General features: G+C 41.5%; 1 protein-coding gene across 3 annotated transcripts in view; it reads left to right on the top strand.

Moving 5' to 3' along the window:
• Positions 1 to 16,909, top strand: part of ARMH3 (armadillo like helical domain containing 3) — a 118,425-nt gene that overhangs the window by 26,362 nt on the left and 75,154 nt on the right. For all 3 annotated transcript variants that reach the window (XM_035133314.3, XM_035133313.3, XM_035133312.3), the window contains exons 16-21: positions 113 to 214; positions 3,151 to 3,209; positions 4,451 to 4,516; positions 5,208 to 5,277; positions 7,013 to 7,073; positions 9,234 to 9,322. In XM_035133314.3, the coding sequence (XP_034989205.1) occupies positions 113 to 214; positions 3,151 to 3,209; positions 4,451 to 4,516; positions 5,208 to 5,277; positions 7,013 to 7,073; positions 9,234 to 9,322 (447 nt within the window). The remainder of the gene's footprint in view (positions 1 to 112; positions 215 to 3,150; positions 3,210 to 4,450; positions 4,517 to 5,207; positions 5,278 to 7,012; positions 7,074 to 9,233; positions 9,323 to 16,909) is intronic.

The raw sequence follows: 16,909 nt of genomic DNA, 5'->3' as shown, positions 1-16,909 counted from the left end.
ACCCTGGCACATTGCGCCACCCAGCCCAGGCCTAGAGACGGCCCTGACCTCCACTGGAAAACTTTCAATACTTTGTGCTGGTGATTAGCAAATCTTATCTGACCTTTCCTAGTTATAAGCACCGTGGAGCTGCCTCTGGATGCCGATGTGCAGACCAGCAACCTGCTGATAACTTTCTTAAAGTACAGCTCCATTGTAATGCAGGACACCAAAGGTAAGCATTTGTGTTGACACAGCTTTACATTTCAGAAATTTGCTGGAGGGTGGGGGGAAAGGGGATGTTGCTAGTTGTTCTGTATACAAAAATCTACCTGGACTCCCCATGGATATGTAAGTGGTTCACGCTGAGAGAATGAGCTGGTTTCTCATTGCCAGATGGCAATTACTGGATACTAGGGAGCCCTGGTGCTGAAGGGAGTGAAACCAAATATAGAATAAGAAAAATTGTAGTTCATAACCGCCAGAGGAGTCTCAGCATGCCCTCCCTATGAGGCAAAGCGCATCCAATTTTCAGCTATATCGAGGGAGGCGGCAGAGGCTTCAATGCATAGAGTATGGCATTTCTAAGAGTGCCCAAGAGGAGCAGTGCAAAACAGAGCTCAGGATGAACCTCTATGTATCATATTTCCTGACTGGCAAAGTTGGCTAGATGTGGGCTGGTGAAGGAAGGCTCTGCTGAGTGGGCAAGAAGCTTTGACTTCCTTCATAAAGTGGGTGATAATTGGGTCGTGCATGGGTTTAGGTAGTCTGCCTACATCATGGTTTCATAAATCACAGTGCCTTGTACATTGGCATGCTTTCTTTCCTCTGTATTTTAACCTTTTGCAGACCATTTGTATCACAAGATAGGAATTTCTGGCATTAGCCTACTACATTTTGCTTAGCACCCCATTTTTGGCAACATGCAAAAATAATCTCTTGAAGAGTTTAAGAAAGAACTGTAGCTATTCCCCACCTCCCACCCTTGACTAGAGTCATTTGGTCCCATTTAAATTTCCATTACAGTTTATGTAGCTAAGTGTGAAGACATTAAGCAGCACAATGCAACTTTTTATTATAATTCCTTTGTAACATCCTGCTACAGCAATTTTAGCTGGGCATGGGTTCTTTTAAATTCAACAAATTGTGTCTTCTGAGAAGACAATTACATTGACTCACCACCTTAAAAAGTATTTGAGATTACTTTTAAATTCTTTCTCTGTTCAGGTTTTTTAAGCAGAGCGTAACTAGTGTTCTAGGTTAATCTTTCTAACGTGTAGATGGCTGAAGAGTTGAACGCTGTCCCTTAAGGATATTAATTGTTAGCTCACCTCTCCCAATGCTCAGTGTAGTTAACATTTTATGAATTAATCTCCCTAGTTGTTACTCTCATTTGGTGTTATCTGTTAATGTTTCCTGGTTCTGACTTTTCCTTGGGTTGAGATAGAGGAGAAGAAAGCTCCAGTCAGGTAGCTGCTGCCTACATAGAAATGGCATGGTAGCAAAACCTCCCTCTCCCTGTCTCCTCATCTGTTACATAGGACCAAAGTCGGTATCCATATCGGGTTAGCTGTGTCATTTTTATAATGTACTTATAGCTTATAAAGAGGAGTAAGATGTGCTTATACTAAAGCACTGCTCTGTGTAGCTGCAGATCCATATCCAGTGATGTACTGTTGAACATATTGCATCAGTTGCAATATGAGTAATCTAAAGAGCAAATGCTCAGTATAGAAGAGTAATGCCTGGCATGTAATCCCAAAGGACACACAACTGTGGCCTCAATGTCTTGCAGTGAAAAAATAACAAGACTCCAGAGTACTGGAGCTCTCTTTTTAAATTGGTAACACACCTGGCCTCAAGAAATGACAATGTTTAAATGTCCTTGTGTGCCACTGTCCTTTGCATGTACCCACAGAACTGTTTTGGATGTCATGAAAAGCCATGCTTTATTGTGATGGGAACGAGTTGCAGCAAGTCTTGGGCTTGCATGTGCTCTCTTCCCCTTCTCTTGTGCCATGGCTGCACAAGAGAAGAGGAGATTAGAAGCTTTTCCTTCCATTTCGATTAATCACAGCTTGTTTCACCTGAACGTGAAAACTGGTTCACCTTCAATAAATATATATTCAAAACAAGCCAGATTCATAACCATGTGTTATAAGCTACCTTGTTTGAACAATTCTTATTTGAGATTAATCACAGTTTTAGATTTGGACATAATGCAGATTGCAGTTAATCAACAACTTCCAATTTCCTCATTATGGTTGCATCAGAGGAAGATGTAAGATGTGATCTGATAGCTTCCTTTGGCTTGTTCCTCTCATGATAAACGATGGCTTATTGTGATGTCCAAAGCTGCCCACAGTTTTGAGGCTTTCACATTTATCTTTTTAAAAATGACTCTTTGTCCTTAGTGAGCAGAGTTAACCATTGGATCCATGTCAAGGCTGCCCACCATCCTTCAAGGCTCTTTATTGTTAGCCAGAAAATCCATCTCATTGTACAAGGCTTTACAAGGCCAAAAGAGGATGATAAGAGCTCTGCTAGATCAGAATGAAGGCCCATCTTGTCTACCAAGTGGCCAACCAGATGCCAATGGGAAGCCAGCAAATAGAACTTGAGTGCAACAGCACTTTCCCTGCCTATGATTCCCAGGATTTTGTATACAGAGGCATATTACCTGTGACCGTGAAAGTCGACTATAGCTATAATATCTAGCAGACTTTAGTAGCCCTAAATTCCAGTGCTATTTTGCTAGAAAAAGGGTTCCAGAACTAGGCATGAGGATAGGGAAGAGAAGAATGATGGGATCTGTAGTCCAACAACATCTGGAGTGCCACAGGTTACCCCACCTTAACGATAGGTTCTGGGACAAGAAATATTTCTGTAAGTCTAGTGCCTGTGTTACATAGACACAATGGGAAAGATTAACATCAAAGATGTAAAAAGAGACAATGAAACCAACTTCAGGATTAATAGCACAAGCTTTATTACAGATATTTGGAGGTCTAACAGTTTCTTGTCTAGGGTAATAACTTTGAGCGTAGAGCTGAAATGCTACTGATGCCTCACCTCTTGCTCTGCCTTTTCTGCTTCTTGATTCACATACTGACCCTTTGGCACATCAAGGTATAAGTGGCTCATGTGGGACCTGCTGATTTTCATTTGCAGATGAACACCGGCTCCACAGTGGCAAGCTCTGTCTGATTATCTTGACCTGCATAGCAGAGGTAAGCCTCACTGCTGGTGTCCTGTATCTCATTTACATATGCATTAGCCTCTAGCCTGTGACCTGGCACTAAGCCTGCATTCCTAGCCCTCCTTTCTTTAGCAAGTCGAATGATAACTAATGAGGTAAATATAGTTAACCACGTGCTGGTCAGCTTCCCAAACAAATCATTCCCTTTTGTCCATTCCTTATATTCTGATACTGTACTGAATGTTTGGAGCAGTAAACATGAGAGATCACTTAGGCCCAGATGTTACACACACACGTGTGTGTGTATATATACACACTTATGTATGTATGTGTATATACTTCTGCAGAAGACACTTGACACAGGTCGACTAGGAAGTGATATATGATTACACATTGGATTACACATTGGTGCTTTCCAGTCTCCTAGAGGAGTTCCATTTTTCTATTGGAAAAAGTATCTTTGTTCAAGTGCCAGCTAATAGTTGGGGTTCTGTTTTGTTTAGCATTAGACTCTTCTGCCCTACAGCAGCTCATTCTGCATCAATGCTACCCAGAATCTTGGATTTTAAAGTGGTATTTCAAGAGGCCATGAATTCCTATTATTTCCATTTCATTATTATTTTAAAGTGGTATTTCAAGAGGCCATGAATTCCTATTATTTCCATTTCTTTCTCTCTTTTTTTTAAAGAAAAAACCCCTCAGCTATTAGCTGCTGTGATTATCACCTAAGCTTACAGGTACTTGAGAGGAACGTAGGTAGCAGAAGACAGAGTTGTTGCCTGCTTTCAACCAGAGCATGTTTGACTGTGGAATTCAAGGAGAGCAAATTTGTTGCCATACATGTTACATAGAACATGATTTGATTTAGAATTGAAGCTAAAATGAAAGCTGACTGAGGCTGCTGAGCCATCTTCCAGCAGCTCAAGCTGTAATAACTCCAGTGACAATGAGTCCATTGGAATGTCGCCATAAAGCTTTCTATATGCATTATTGTAAAGAAGCTTCTGTGTGAATTCTGCAGAGTGCATTACAATTTTCCTGACACTCTCCTGCTAAGATGAACATCAGAAGGAAGCAACAAAATGCATCGTTTTTTGTGGGGGTTTTGAGCTGGGCTGCTAGTCATCCATATGGAGAATCTGCATAATTTAAAAGCACACTTAAAAACATAATAAAAAGACTGATAATTACCAGTAGTTACCTGTATAATATTTTCTTACCAGTTTTGCAAGCGTTACCTTTCATGACTGTAGTGTTTTTCTTCCTTAATAGGACCAGTATGCTAATGCTTTTCTGCATGATGATAACATGAATTTTCGAGTAAACCTCCACCGAATGGTGAGTCTGTCTCATTAAGTGCCTTGGTTTACCAAGCTGGGGTGGACTCTTAAATTGGGTATCATTCATGCATGGTGGTGCTTCCAAATATTTGAAAACCTACTTAATGTGGATTAAATACGCTTTAATAATATGTTTAAATAACTGAACAGAATTTTGAAATATAGTCCTAATGTGTTAGAATATCATAAATTAATCCTGAAAAGACCTATGTTAACATAAGCTTTCAAAAATGCACATCTCGCATGGGGTCACTTATTATTTCTATTTAGCTCATGCATAAAAATGTCTTTTCTGTCATGGCTCCTTAACTTCAGACACCAATGGTCATATCTATTATCTGACTGTGAAAATCTTCTCTTCCTGGCTTGTAGATACAACATTATAGCCAATGTTTGTATGAAAATCTGCTCCCTAGCTCAGTATTTTTTTCTCTAGCAGTGATGTGTATGGACATTGTGTTGAAGGACACAATAGGAGCTACAGCCATCCAAAACCCAGCCTACAGATACCCTGGTCTTTGCTTACAGCCAAATCAGTAAAGTGACCAGTGAGATTGTGTGGAATGGGAGAGGGGGAAAGCCATCCCTTTGGGCAGCAGTTTTATTTGCATGGAAAGCATTTGAGATAATGTACCTTGGGTGTCACTGCTCCATGCCACATGACTATTTCATCTCCATGTGTTTTGAAGCCTATGAGACACCGAAAGAAAGCTGCTGACAAGAACCTTCCCTGTCGGCCTCTGGTTTGTGCAGTGCTGGGTAAGTGTACTTACTAGATTAAGGTAAAGGTAAAGGGACCCCTGACCATTAGGTCCAGTCGTGACCGACTCTGGGGTTGCGCGCTCATCTCAGGTTATTGGCCGAGGGAGCCAGCGTACAGCTTCCAGGTCATGTGGCCAGCATGACAAAGCCGCTTCTGGCGAACCAGAGCAGCACACGGAAACGCCGTTTACCTTCCCTATTTATCTACTTGCACTTTGACGTGCTTTCGAACTGCTAGGTTGGCAGGAGCTGGGACCGAGCGACGGGAGCTCACCCCGTCACAGGGATTCAAACCGCCGACCTTCTGATCAGCAAGCCCTAGGCTCTGTGGTTTAACCCACAGCGCCACCTGCGTCCGTCAGCAGCTATTCCAAAGATGTGTGTTGGGGGGGGGATATGGATATTTATTTATTTGCAGTAATTTGTATATCGCCCTTCATTTATAGATCTCAGGGCAGTTCACAACATGAAAATACAAGATAAAAACATAAAATACATAAGAACAAAACAAGAACAAAAAACCCCAGACAAACCAATAACCCCCTACTCCCTCCCACAAATACAAGTAAAAGGGTATAGGATGTTCCTCAACCAAAGGCCTGATTGAAGAGAAATGTTTTTGCCTGGTGCCTAAGGGTATATAATGAAGGTGCCAGCCGAATCTCCCTCAGGAGAGCATTCCTCAATATTTTGCCAGCTAGGCATTGATTCTGAAATGCATTTCATTTACCAATATGTCATCTTCTTGCCTCATCTCTGCCTGCCCCTTTACTTACTTTGGGCAAGGAGAAAAGCTAGTCTTTATAAATAAATCTTAACTGAAATTGGCTACAGAGTAATGGAACACATTTGTTCCAAAGAGTTTCAGAAGCTAATGGAATACTGTTTTGCCAACTTTCCTTAGCTGGATAATGCACTAAAATCTAACATATTAGTGCTGCACATAAAGAAAATTAACTGCTGATGACTTTAAATAAGAGGCTGGATGAGCTGGTGTGGATAATTGAATATAAGAATTTTTTAGGTTCCGCTCTACTCTACAGTTCTTTGAAAATTGGTAGGAAGGACAGGCAAATATTGGCAAAAGTGTCTGGGTCACCTTGTCCACTCTGGAATACATTGACTCAAGGCCAGAAATAGAAATTGAATATTTCTGAAACTGTGTGATGCCATTAGACTTTATTGACTCAGTGACACAGGAACAATTTAAGCTATTATTGAGACCCTGTCAAGATTGATTGTGCTTTGGAATATGCTCCATAGATGTAAAGCACCATTTTGTATCTCATTATCTAGTCTAAAATAAATATGGCTCCCTGTCAAAGCAAATTTCTGAAACTTGTTTTTTGCAGGAATTTTCTACCAGTGGCGAGATTTGAAATAAGTAGAATTCTGGCCCTGAAAAGTAGCTTTTGATATGGATGACAAGGGGAAAGTTGGACAACTGTTTGAAGGATTTGATGCTTGGAAGTTGAAAGGCATACACAAACATGCCTTTTAGGGCATTCATTTCCCACTAGTACCATCTCAGGATTTTGGAAAAGAGAATAACCACAGCCAGAACTCTCCATACAGTCCCTTCCCACTGCTCATAATCATAGTGTGTTATGTCTGCATTGATGTTAACACTAGGCAGTGCAAATCCATGATCTGGAAACGAAAACTTAAATTGGTTATAAGTCCAAGGTTTTCGTCATAGTTTTGTCATGATATCTGTATCCTTTCCTTCTAGATCTGATGGTAGAATTTATCATCACACACATGATGAAAGAGTTTCCCATGGATCTTTATGTGTAAGTAATAGTTGACTAAAGCATATTGAGGCATTTATTATCAGGCATTAACAGGCATAGCTTTTTATTTTAAAAAAAACAAACCCAGAATGATTTTTTTCCCCTGAGGTAAAAGGTAAAGGGACCCCTAGCCATTAGGTCCAGTCGTGACAGACTCTGGGGTTGCAGCGCTCATCTCGCGTTATTGGCCGAGGGAGCCGGCATACAGCTTCCAGGTCATGTGGCCAGCATGACAAAGCCGCTTCTGGCGGACCAGAGCAGCACACGGAAATGCCGTCTACCTTCGTGCTGTAGCGGTACCTATTTATCTACTTGCACTTTGACGTGCTTTCGAACTGCTAGGTTGGCAGGAGCTGGGACCGAGCAACGGGAGCTCACCCCTTTGCAGGGATTCGAACCGCCTTCTGATTGGCAAGCCCTAGGCTCTGTGGTTTAACCCACAGCGCCACCCGCATCCCAGTTTCCTGAGGTAGGGAGAGGTAATTTCAGGAAACTCCCTAAGAGTCATGCTTTTGTTCAATGTACCAAGAAATTTAAATTGAAACGAATTCTCATTCGGAGAGTTTTCCTAAATTACTTAATCAACAGAACAAGAGCAAAAATATTGAGCTGGAAAGTATTTCGAAACTCCAGGCAAGTGTGTGAAGCATTGTCCAGGAGAGATGGTGAAACATAGTGTTAATGGCCTATAAAAGGCCAAAATGGAAAGGGAGGGGCCAATGCTTTGATGCCTGTGCATGCAAGAAGCCACTTAATTTTACCTGGCTTATCATATGTAGCTCTTGAGATGTTCTTTCAAAATTCTTTTGAAGCTTATCTTTGATGTAAGGACTATTTGAATGTCAACAGCATCTAACCTTTGTGTTCTGTGAGAGATTGGGAGATTAGTCAAATTATTTATAATGCTTCATTTCCCACAAATACATTTGTGGTCGAAACAGTTTACCAAAAAAAGTGTTACTGTTACTTTGCAATAGGTGAAGAACTCAGAAGTGATTATCTTTCAGCCTCCTGGCAAATGTGCTGTGTGGTGCTGCTGGGTATTATCTGCAGGTTATCATCCTATCATCTCTGTGAATCCATTGCAGGCGGTCCCTCGGAGATTTGGTACAAGGTCTCATGCCAGCTTTATTTCTCAGTAGCGTTTGAATCAGGATCTCTGGATCAATGCCTGGACTCGGTGGTAGTCTGGATAAGAAGAAACTGACTTGGTATCCTGGCAAGACAGGCATTGTGATTGGTTGGTTTTTGAGTCCAGATAATTGTCGGCCATGTGCTGCCTATATGTGGATGTAGCTCTTTGTGGAACGGCCCTTGAGGTTAAACTGGAAGCTGCAGCTGGTGCAGAAAATGACAACTCACTTTGGCTGAATATCACCATCATATTAATGGGCTGTTGAAATAATTCAATTGACAGCCCAGTACCTAATTGGCAAAGTTCAGAGTGCTGGCATGGGTGGGAAAAGGCCATATACAGCTGGGGGTGAGGATACTGAAAACATATTCACATCCTTATATACCAAACACTCTGAGCCAGTGAGGTGTGGTGGTTGAGTGCCGGACTAAGACCTGTTGCAGGGATATAATGGAGTGGGGTGGAACAGGTGCGCTACCTTGAGCTCACTGGAGGACAGGTGGGATAAAAACACAATAATGAAATAATAATAAATGTAACTGATCCCTACATTCTGCAGGAGGGGGAATCCTGAAGATAGCATCCTATAAGGAGGACTGTAGTGTAGTGGCAGCTATCCACTGGAACTCAGACAGGCACCATCTTCATTGTCTTTTTGGTGTCTGTTAAAGACTTCCCAATAGGATATTTTTATTCGACGCAATATCTGTATTGGATTCCAAATGGTTTTAACTGTGTTTATATATGTACTGATTTGTAATTGTTTTATGTGTGCAATTGGTAGCTATTTTTATATATGCAGTTATTTTTTATATATGTTGTTTTCGTATTGTGAAATTTTGTATTGTGAAATTGTGTTTGTTTGGTGAGATCACTTTGATATGCCTTTGAGGAAGCAATTCTGAAATTAAATAACAATATCACTTTTATGCAGCTGGCTCTTAAAAATTCACCAGTGTTCATACACTGTATATCACAATTACATGCTGCTTATTTCATCAGGCTTTCTTCTCTGTTTTCTCCAGACGCTGCATTCAAATAGTGCACAAGCTGCTTTGCTACCAGAAGAAATGCAGAGTGAGGCTTCATTACACTTGGAGGGAACTCTGGTCAGGTAATTTATTTTTTTTACTTACTTGCCTCTCTTCCAGTACCAGTTTATCCTTCCTGTCCCTTAGCAAGCTTGGTGTTTTGTTGTTCTAGAATCAGAATTACTACAATAATTGAAGCATGTTACCCATTAATACCATTGTCCTGTACCTTTCGAAGCATGATTGCACCAGGAAGTATAATTGCGGGGAAGCAAGGATCAGGAGAAGTAGCTGCTTAAGTCAAGCTGTATGAGTGGTTTTCTTTAGGTCGAGCTTCCTCCATATCAGGCGAGAAGTTTCTATATAGGATCTGTTCTAATCACTGTTAAATTTTAGAGCAGAAATAGGTGTGACCCTAACACGTGGGTGCAAGGTGCTGTTTTCCAAGTTCGGTTCTCCCTTTTGTCCCTGTAAGTTTCAGACAGATTTACTTTGAAGTCTGATGTCGTATTATGCAATCCCCACTCCTCATGATTGGCTGCTGCTGGGGGTAGAGAAAATCAGGTAATATTCAGGTTTGCCTGAATATTAAAGATTAAAGAATATTAAAGAGGGGGAGTGGGGTGAGAACTTTGTGTCAGGCTACTGTGTCCATACTAGCCCTAATACATGCATTGTAGCTCTGCCCTGGGAGATATAAACTGAATTGGGGCATAGCAGTACCTAGTAGACAGGCAGTGGACTGACTTTTGCCTCTGGAGGATGAAAAGTGTTGAGCTGATGGGTTTGTCTAGCTTCTAATTCTGCCTTGCTGTTCTGTGCCTGGAAGCGGGACCAGCAAGTAATTTTTGAGTACTGTACAGCTAACTGTGCCCTCACCATAAAAGTTTCCATGCTTTAATAAAGAAGGTGTTACAGAAATGGTCCAGTCCTATTATATGTCCTGGGAGCAATAGCTAATGGCTTGGTTTACTCAATGAAACTCTTTAGGGAAGGGCAATTAGGAAGCTGTGTTAAATTGTTCTTAAAGCAGAGCTTTGTTACGGTAGATGGCTAGCAGTCTTACCTCTATGGCTAACTGCAGTTAGGTGAAAATGCTGCTGTTATCTGATTCTGCCTCAATCAGTTCACATTTCTTTTTGTGACATGTGGCTCCTTTAGGTTTTCTAAAGCAGAGTACAGAGGCTGATATATCTGTTCTCTATTAACGAATTAGCAATATTTCTGTCACCCTTGCTTTTGTCAGAGCTGTGGCTGGCACTGAACATTATGAGAGCTTTCCCTTTCTTTCTCACCCTGATAATGTTTTTTGCTGCCGCTTGGTATGAACTTGCATATCACACATTTTGCATTTCTAAGCATTGCTGGGGGAGGGCAGATTTGTGGGGCTGCAGCTTTGGATAGCAGCTATGAAATATGTGTAATATGTGTAAGGCTGATTCATATGGTGAAGTACCAAACCATTAGCTAGTGCTTGTCATTCTTGGAATGAATAATAGACTGACAGTTATCACTTACCCTATACACACACCAGTGGAGCTATAGACCTGGTGTTCATACAGCTTCTAAAAATACTGTATTTTTTGTTCCATAAGATGCACTTTTTCCCTCCTAAAAATGAAGGGGAAATGTCTGTGCGTCTTATGGAGTGAAAGCACTGGATGGCAGTGGGATCCCTCGAGCGGAGGGATGCCTCTGCTGCTGAAGCCTTGGTTCCCAGTGGTGGTGGAGGGGCGAGCAGCCTGAAAGCGGGCTGCTCCCCCCTCCGTTGCCGACAGCGGCAGCAGCAGAGGGGCCGGAGAGGGACGAGAAGCCCCAAAGCGGGCTGCTTCTCCCTCTGCCAACACCGCTGACAGTGGCATTGATTCAGAATATTTTTTGTTTTGTTTTCCTCCTCTAAAAACTAAGTGTCTCGTATTGTCAGGTGCATCTTATGGAGCAAAAAATACGGTACTGCTCAGAGGGCATGAAACATGCAATCCTAAAGGCTTCCTGATATCCTCTCCTGTTGGCTCTCCAATTTGTTTCCTGCCTTTGCTCAGGTCAAAAGCAAGCTCCTCTTTACTACTGCATTCTGCCAAAACTCTGGCTCGTTGCTCTTAAAACTCTTCCTTTGTTTTTCATCCACCAGGTCTGTCTCCTATTGTGTATCTCCATTCTGTTCTTCTACACGCCCACACAAAGTTTGTTCTTCTCTTGCTCCACTTTCTTCTTCCCCTACCTTTCTGTTCTTCAGAAGACTCCAACAGAGAAACGTTGCTTAAGTCATCATAAAGGAAGCACATCAGGGTAGTGAGACTGATACCCTCAGCTTTAGCTGCAAGGAAAGCCCCCACAGTGTCATACAACTAAAGAAAGTTAGATCAGCATATGCAGTACAAAGGTTTCTTGGGGCAAACCCCACATGTTTAGACAGTAGCTGTGATCAGGGACATACTAGCCTCCCATCCAACTTCCTGTTCACTTCGTAAGGCCTGGGCCTTCATGGTTTCATATTCTGGTTTGGAGGGAGTCCTTAAGTCACAGTTTCCCAGTTCAGATGTTCAGAGACTGGCTCAAGAAGTGAAGATAATTTTTCTGAAGCCAGATGTGAAAGGGACAAGGAATGAACTTGCGGCCACAACATGATTTAGCAGATCAAGATTGGGATGGCCAAACCAGGCCAATATGTGTTTGTGTGTGTGTGTGTGTGTGTGCTGAACTTGCCCTAGCTTAGGGCATACATGTTGGCATCCCCAACATAATGCATTGAATGTTAAGCTGTCCCTGAAGATTGTTTGGAAATGTTAACTGTCTAGCTGTCCTGTTTTTAATCAGTTAACTGGAACACGTATTTTCATTGTGAAAAGATCTCTACCTGTTTGCTTACAGGCATAATTCAAAGTGTTAGTGCTTCTATACAGCCAAAACAGCTTGGACACGAAGCCCTAAGTCTTTGAAGCAATGTGGGAAAGTGGATGCTTTCAATGGGGAGTGCCCAGTTGCCCAAGCATGCCTTGGCTAAATGTGGGGAAATTTTGCAATGTCTTTCTGTACAGGATCCTAAGCTTGTACTTCGAAACGGATCACTTAATGTATCCTCACACAGCTCTTTTTAACCATTTATTAGCGATTGCCTGAGTACATAAGTGGAAATGGTCAGACCCATCCTCCCACTGAGAGTAGAAAGGGAAGGTATGGAGAGGTAACCTTCCGGCATAAATTAATTATGTCAGATAAGAGATCCATGTATCTCAGAATAATTTATTCCTATATGATTTTCATTCCTGGATTATGCTGAGTAATCTCTAGGCAATATCAGCGTATTGTCTTTTATTGACAAAGATGTTAATTTCACCCTATTTTTCGGTATTTGATAATGGTTCACTTTTTTGTAGTGTAAGATTTGTTCTGTAACTTTTTGCCCTGTCCTGTTCCTGATGCCCAAACCTACAGTTTGTTTTTGTTGTTGTACAAATGTTCTCTTTGTTTGTATGGAGCAACATTCTCTCAATGAAAACAACATTTAAAAAACAAACAAACATTGGGATGAGGGTAATTATTATCTTGTTAATTATGAACCTGTTTGAAATCTGATCTGCTTCAGAGACCCTTCTTCAGGTGCCCTCCTTGTCAGAAATTAGGTGGAAGACAGCTGGGAAGCGAGTCTTTTTAGTAGTAGCTCTCCATCTTTGAAATACTCTCTCCAGATAAACTCAGGAGACATATACTGTAATGCTATTTAATTTAGGTACCAGTTTAATACCTTTTTCCTTAACAATATTTTTTAAAAATTATGCTTTGCTATCCACTATTTTTTGCTATGTTTAAATGTTATCTGTGTTTAATAGTGTTTTTTAAAATAATAATAATAATTTTTATGTAGTTCTATAATTTTTTACTATTTGAAGGCTTTTTTAAAAAAAAGTCAGAATGCAACATTAACAATTGTGGTGAATAAAAAATATGTCATCATTTTGACTAGCCTGGGTAGGGGTGTTCTGATATGTGATGGCATGACCTTTACAACAGCAGAATGTCCACTCTTGCTTTGTTACTCCAGTGCCAAGAACACACATTTTGTATTGTGAGTATCAAGTATACTGGTATTTGTCAGACAAACATTGGAATAAAAAATAGAAATCAAAACATATGGACAAGGCATTGGTGCAGTTTAAATCAATCAATCAATGCCACTTTAAGTGCTGCATTTTGTTCAGGATAACTCATGTTATGAAGGGTGTTGATGACCTAACACTTAAAACAGTTGTATTGCCTTCACTGAAGTTCTGTATGCCCATATTTTTAAAGTAGGGTACTATGTAGGTGTTAGCACAGTTTATTACATTCAGTGATCAGGTGGTAGATTGCAGAGTATCCACTCACAGCAGGAATTTCTTCTGCCTGTGTTGTTGTGTGGCCAGGCACACCTCCGCTTTCACTTATATATCCCCAGCTCCCTTTTTGGCGAAATCCTATTGCTTTCTTGGCTGATTGACAGCAAGCCTTCCAGCACAAGTAGTGTCCCCTGGCAATTGCCTGCCATGTCCATGAATTCTGGGGGAGACTGTGCCTCAGGGAAGCTTGGTGCACTTGTTTGTAAGAAAAGAACATCTATTTCTAGAGCAAACTCTGAATCCACGAGTATCTCTCTGGAGGATGGTGCTGATACCTCGCTGTCAGACCCTATTTGTAAATAATCCTCTCTCTCACCAAGTGTGTTTTGATCACTCTTGTGTAGCAGTTTGATTGGTGCTTAGTGTGGCTGGTTCCTGCATCCTGGTTAGCAAACAAGCCCCTGCTACTCCCTTAGGAGATTTCTTCCTGGAGTTTTCCTACTTCCTGCATTTGAGTAGTTGCTGTTAAGACATCATGGTATTATTACAAGTATAATGGGCAGGCCTCAAAAGAATTGCTTTGGAAGTGGAAAAATAGAATTTTACTGCTGCTGCCACCTTAGGGCAGTCTCAGTTGCTTTATGTGCCAGTCAGCCTGACATCAATACCAGGAAAGATTCTAGAGCAGATCATTAAGCAAACAGTCTGTGAGCACCTAGAAAGAAACTCTGTGATCACTAAAAGTCAGCATGGGTTCCTGAAAAATAAGTCATGTCAGACTAATCTGATCTCATTTTTTGACAGAATTACAAGCCTGGTAGATGAAGGGAACGCTGTGGATGTAGCCTATCTTGATTTCAGCAAGGCCTTTGACAAGGTGCCCCATGATATTCTTGTAAAGAAGCTGGTAAAATGTGGGCTAGACAATGCTACCATTCAGTGGATTTGTAGCTGGATTACTGACCGAACCCAAAGGGTGCTCATCAATGGCTCCTCCTCATCCTGGAGAGTAGTGACTAGTGGGGTGCCACAGGGTTCTGTCTTGGGCCCAGTCTTGTTCAACATCTTTATCAATGACTTGGATGATGGGCTTGAGGGAATCCTGAGCAAGTTTGCAGATGACACCAAGTTGGGAGGGGTGGCTAACACCCCAGAGGACAGGATCACACTTCAGAATGACCTTAACAGATTAGACAACTGGGCCAAAGCAAACAAGATGAATTTTAACAAGGAGAAATGTAAAGTGCTACACTTGGGCAAAAAAAATGAAAGGCACAGATACAGGATGGGAGACACCTGGCTTGAGAGCAGTACATGTGAAAAGGATCTAGGAGTTTTGGTTGACCACAAACTTGACATGAGTCAGCAGTGTGATGCAGCAGCTAAAAAAGCCAATGCAATTCTGGGCTGCATCAATAGGAGTATAGCATCTAGATCAAGGGAAGTAATAGTACCACTGTATTCTGCTCTGGTCAGACCTCACCTGGAGTATTGTGTCCAGTTCTGGGCACCACAGTTCAAGAAGGATACTGATAAGCTGGAACGTGTCCAGAAGAGGGCAACCAAAATGGTCAAAGGCCTGGAAACGATGCCTTATGAGGAACGGCTTAGGGAGCTGGGTATGTTTAGCCTGGAGAAGAGAAGGTTAAGGGGTGATATGATAACCATGTTCAAATATATAAAAGGATGTCATATAAAGGAGGGAGAAAGGTTGTTTTCTGCTGCTCCAGAGAAGCGGACACGGAGCAACGGATTCAAACTACAAGAAAGAAAATTCCACCTAAACATTAGGAAGAACTTCCTGACAGTAAGAGCTGTTCGGCAGTGGAATTTGCTGCCAAGGAGTGTGGTGGAGTCTCCTTCTTTGGAGGTCTTTAAGCAGAGGCTTGACAGCCATCTGTCAGGAATGCTTTGATGGTGTTTCCTGCTTGGCAGGGGGTTGGACTGGATGGCCCTTGTGGTCTCTTCCAACTCTATGATTCTATGATTCTATGATTCTATGTGGAAAGTGTGTTTACCCACAAAGGGTTTGACCAGGCTGTGTTTACCTGTTGATAGTCACTCTGGCAATTGTTAATTCCAGTTGTCTCTTGGCATTAAGGTACAAACCAGAGATCCTAGTGCTATGGTCTGCTCAGCTAGGTGCCATTGCCTGTGGTGGCCTAACAGTAGATAAAGGAGCTTGAGGTTTCTGCTTGATTTTCTTTATTCAACCTGGTTGGTATTGCAGGAATAATACCTGTCTTGTTTCATCTAGCTACCATTGAGCATTGTAAGAAGGGTACTCTGGGTGAGTGAGCTGAGCCACTTCTGAAAGATGTCAATATTTTTAGAAGTTTGTTGTGAAGAGTGGTTCACCAACTCCCTGCTCAAGCATTCTTAAGGAAAATAAGCTCTATTTACTTCCATTTGTTCTGCCTTTGACTATGGACAGCAGTTGAATCATCTTTATTCTATTATGTATTATTTTTACACAGTATTATTTTACTCTGTGTGTATATGTACATACTCTATATCACTAAAATCGTACCCCAGCCTCTTCTCCCCAGCTTCTAAACCCTCTAGATTAAGTGCCTCCTTCCTTCAGTTTTGTCTCATACATCTTTCTTCTTAGCCAAGCTCTCTTTATTGCTCTCTTCAGAGCCCTCTCCAGTTTGTCTAATATACCGTATTTTTCCGTGTATAAGACACCCCCTATTTTGGGGGACTCCAAATTAAGAAAACCCCCCTCAGCACTTCCCGTGTATAAGACAAACCCCAATTTTAAACCTTTTTTTTTGTAAAAACAACAACCACCTAGCCTTATACACGGAAAAATATGGTATGTTCCTTCTGTATTGGAAGTTGATTGTGGTGGAAACTCTTTATTGAGAAGCCTGCAGGTGGAAGCTGCTAAAGGAGTAGTTTCTCATAACTGATTTAATTGTTGATTTTAATTGCATAATTAACCTTATCAAAGCATTTAGTCTAGATTATTGTCCATTATTTTGGATTTATTTCACCTAATAGTTGCCTCTTCCTCAGCCAGCCAGCTTGAGGAATTAATATCTTACCTGTGGGATCTTGCCACCTTCCCCTAGAGGCCAGTGCATACGTAACATTTGAGATTATTTTTAAATATGGTAAAGAAATTGAAAGTGGACTAGAAGATGCTCTTAGCTCATTTCTCTCCATCACCCCCATTCCCCTAATCTATCTTAATCTGTTTTCAGTGTTGAGAGTCACCACTACCTTTAGTGATTAATGTCAACTAGAATTTTACACTTAGCCTTAAAGGTAAAGGGACCCCTGACCATTAGGTCCAGTCGCGGACGCTCATCTCGCTTTACTGGCCGAGGGAGTCGGTGTACAGCT

This window comes from Zootoca vivipara, chromosome 5 (genome assembly GCF_965207765.1).
Source record: "Zootoca vivipara chromosome 5, rZooViv2.hap1.1, whole genome shotgun sequence".
NCBI lineage: Eukaryota > Metazoa > Chordata > Lepidosauria > Squamata > Lacertidae > Zootoca > Zootoca vivipara.
The sequence above is the reverse complement of the archived record's forward strand: the minus strand, read 5'-3'. Positions and strand labels throughout refer to the sequence as shown.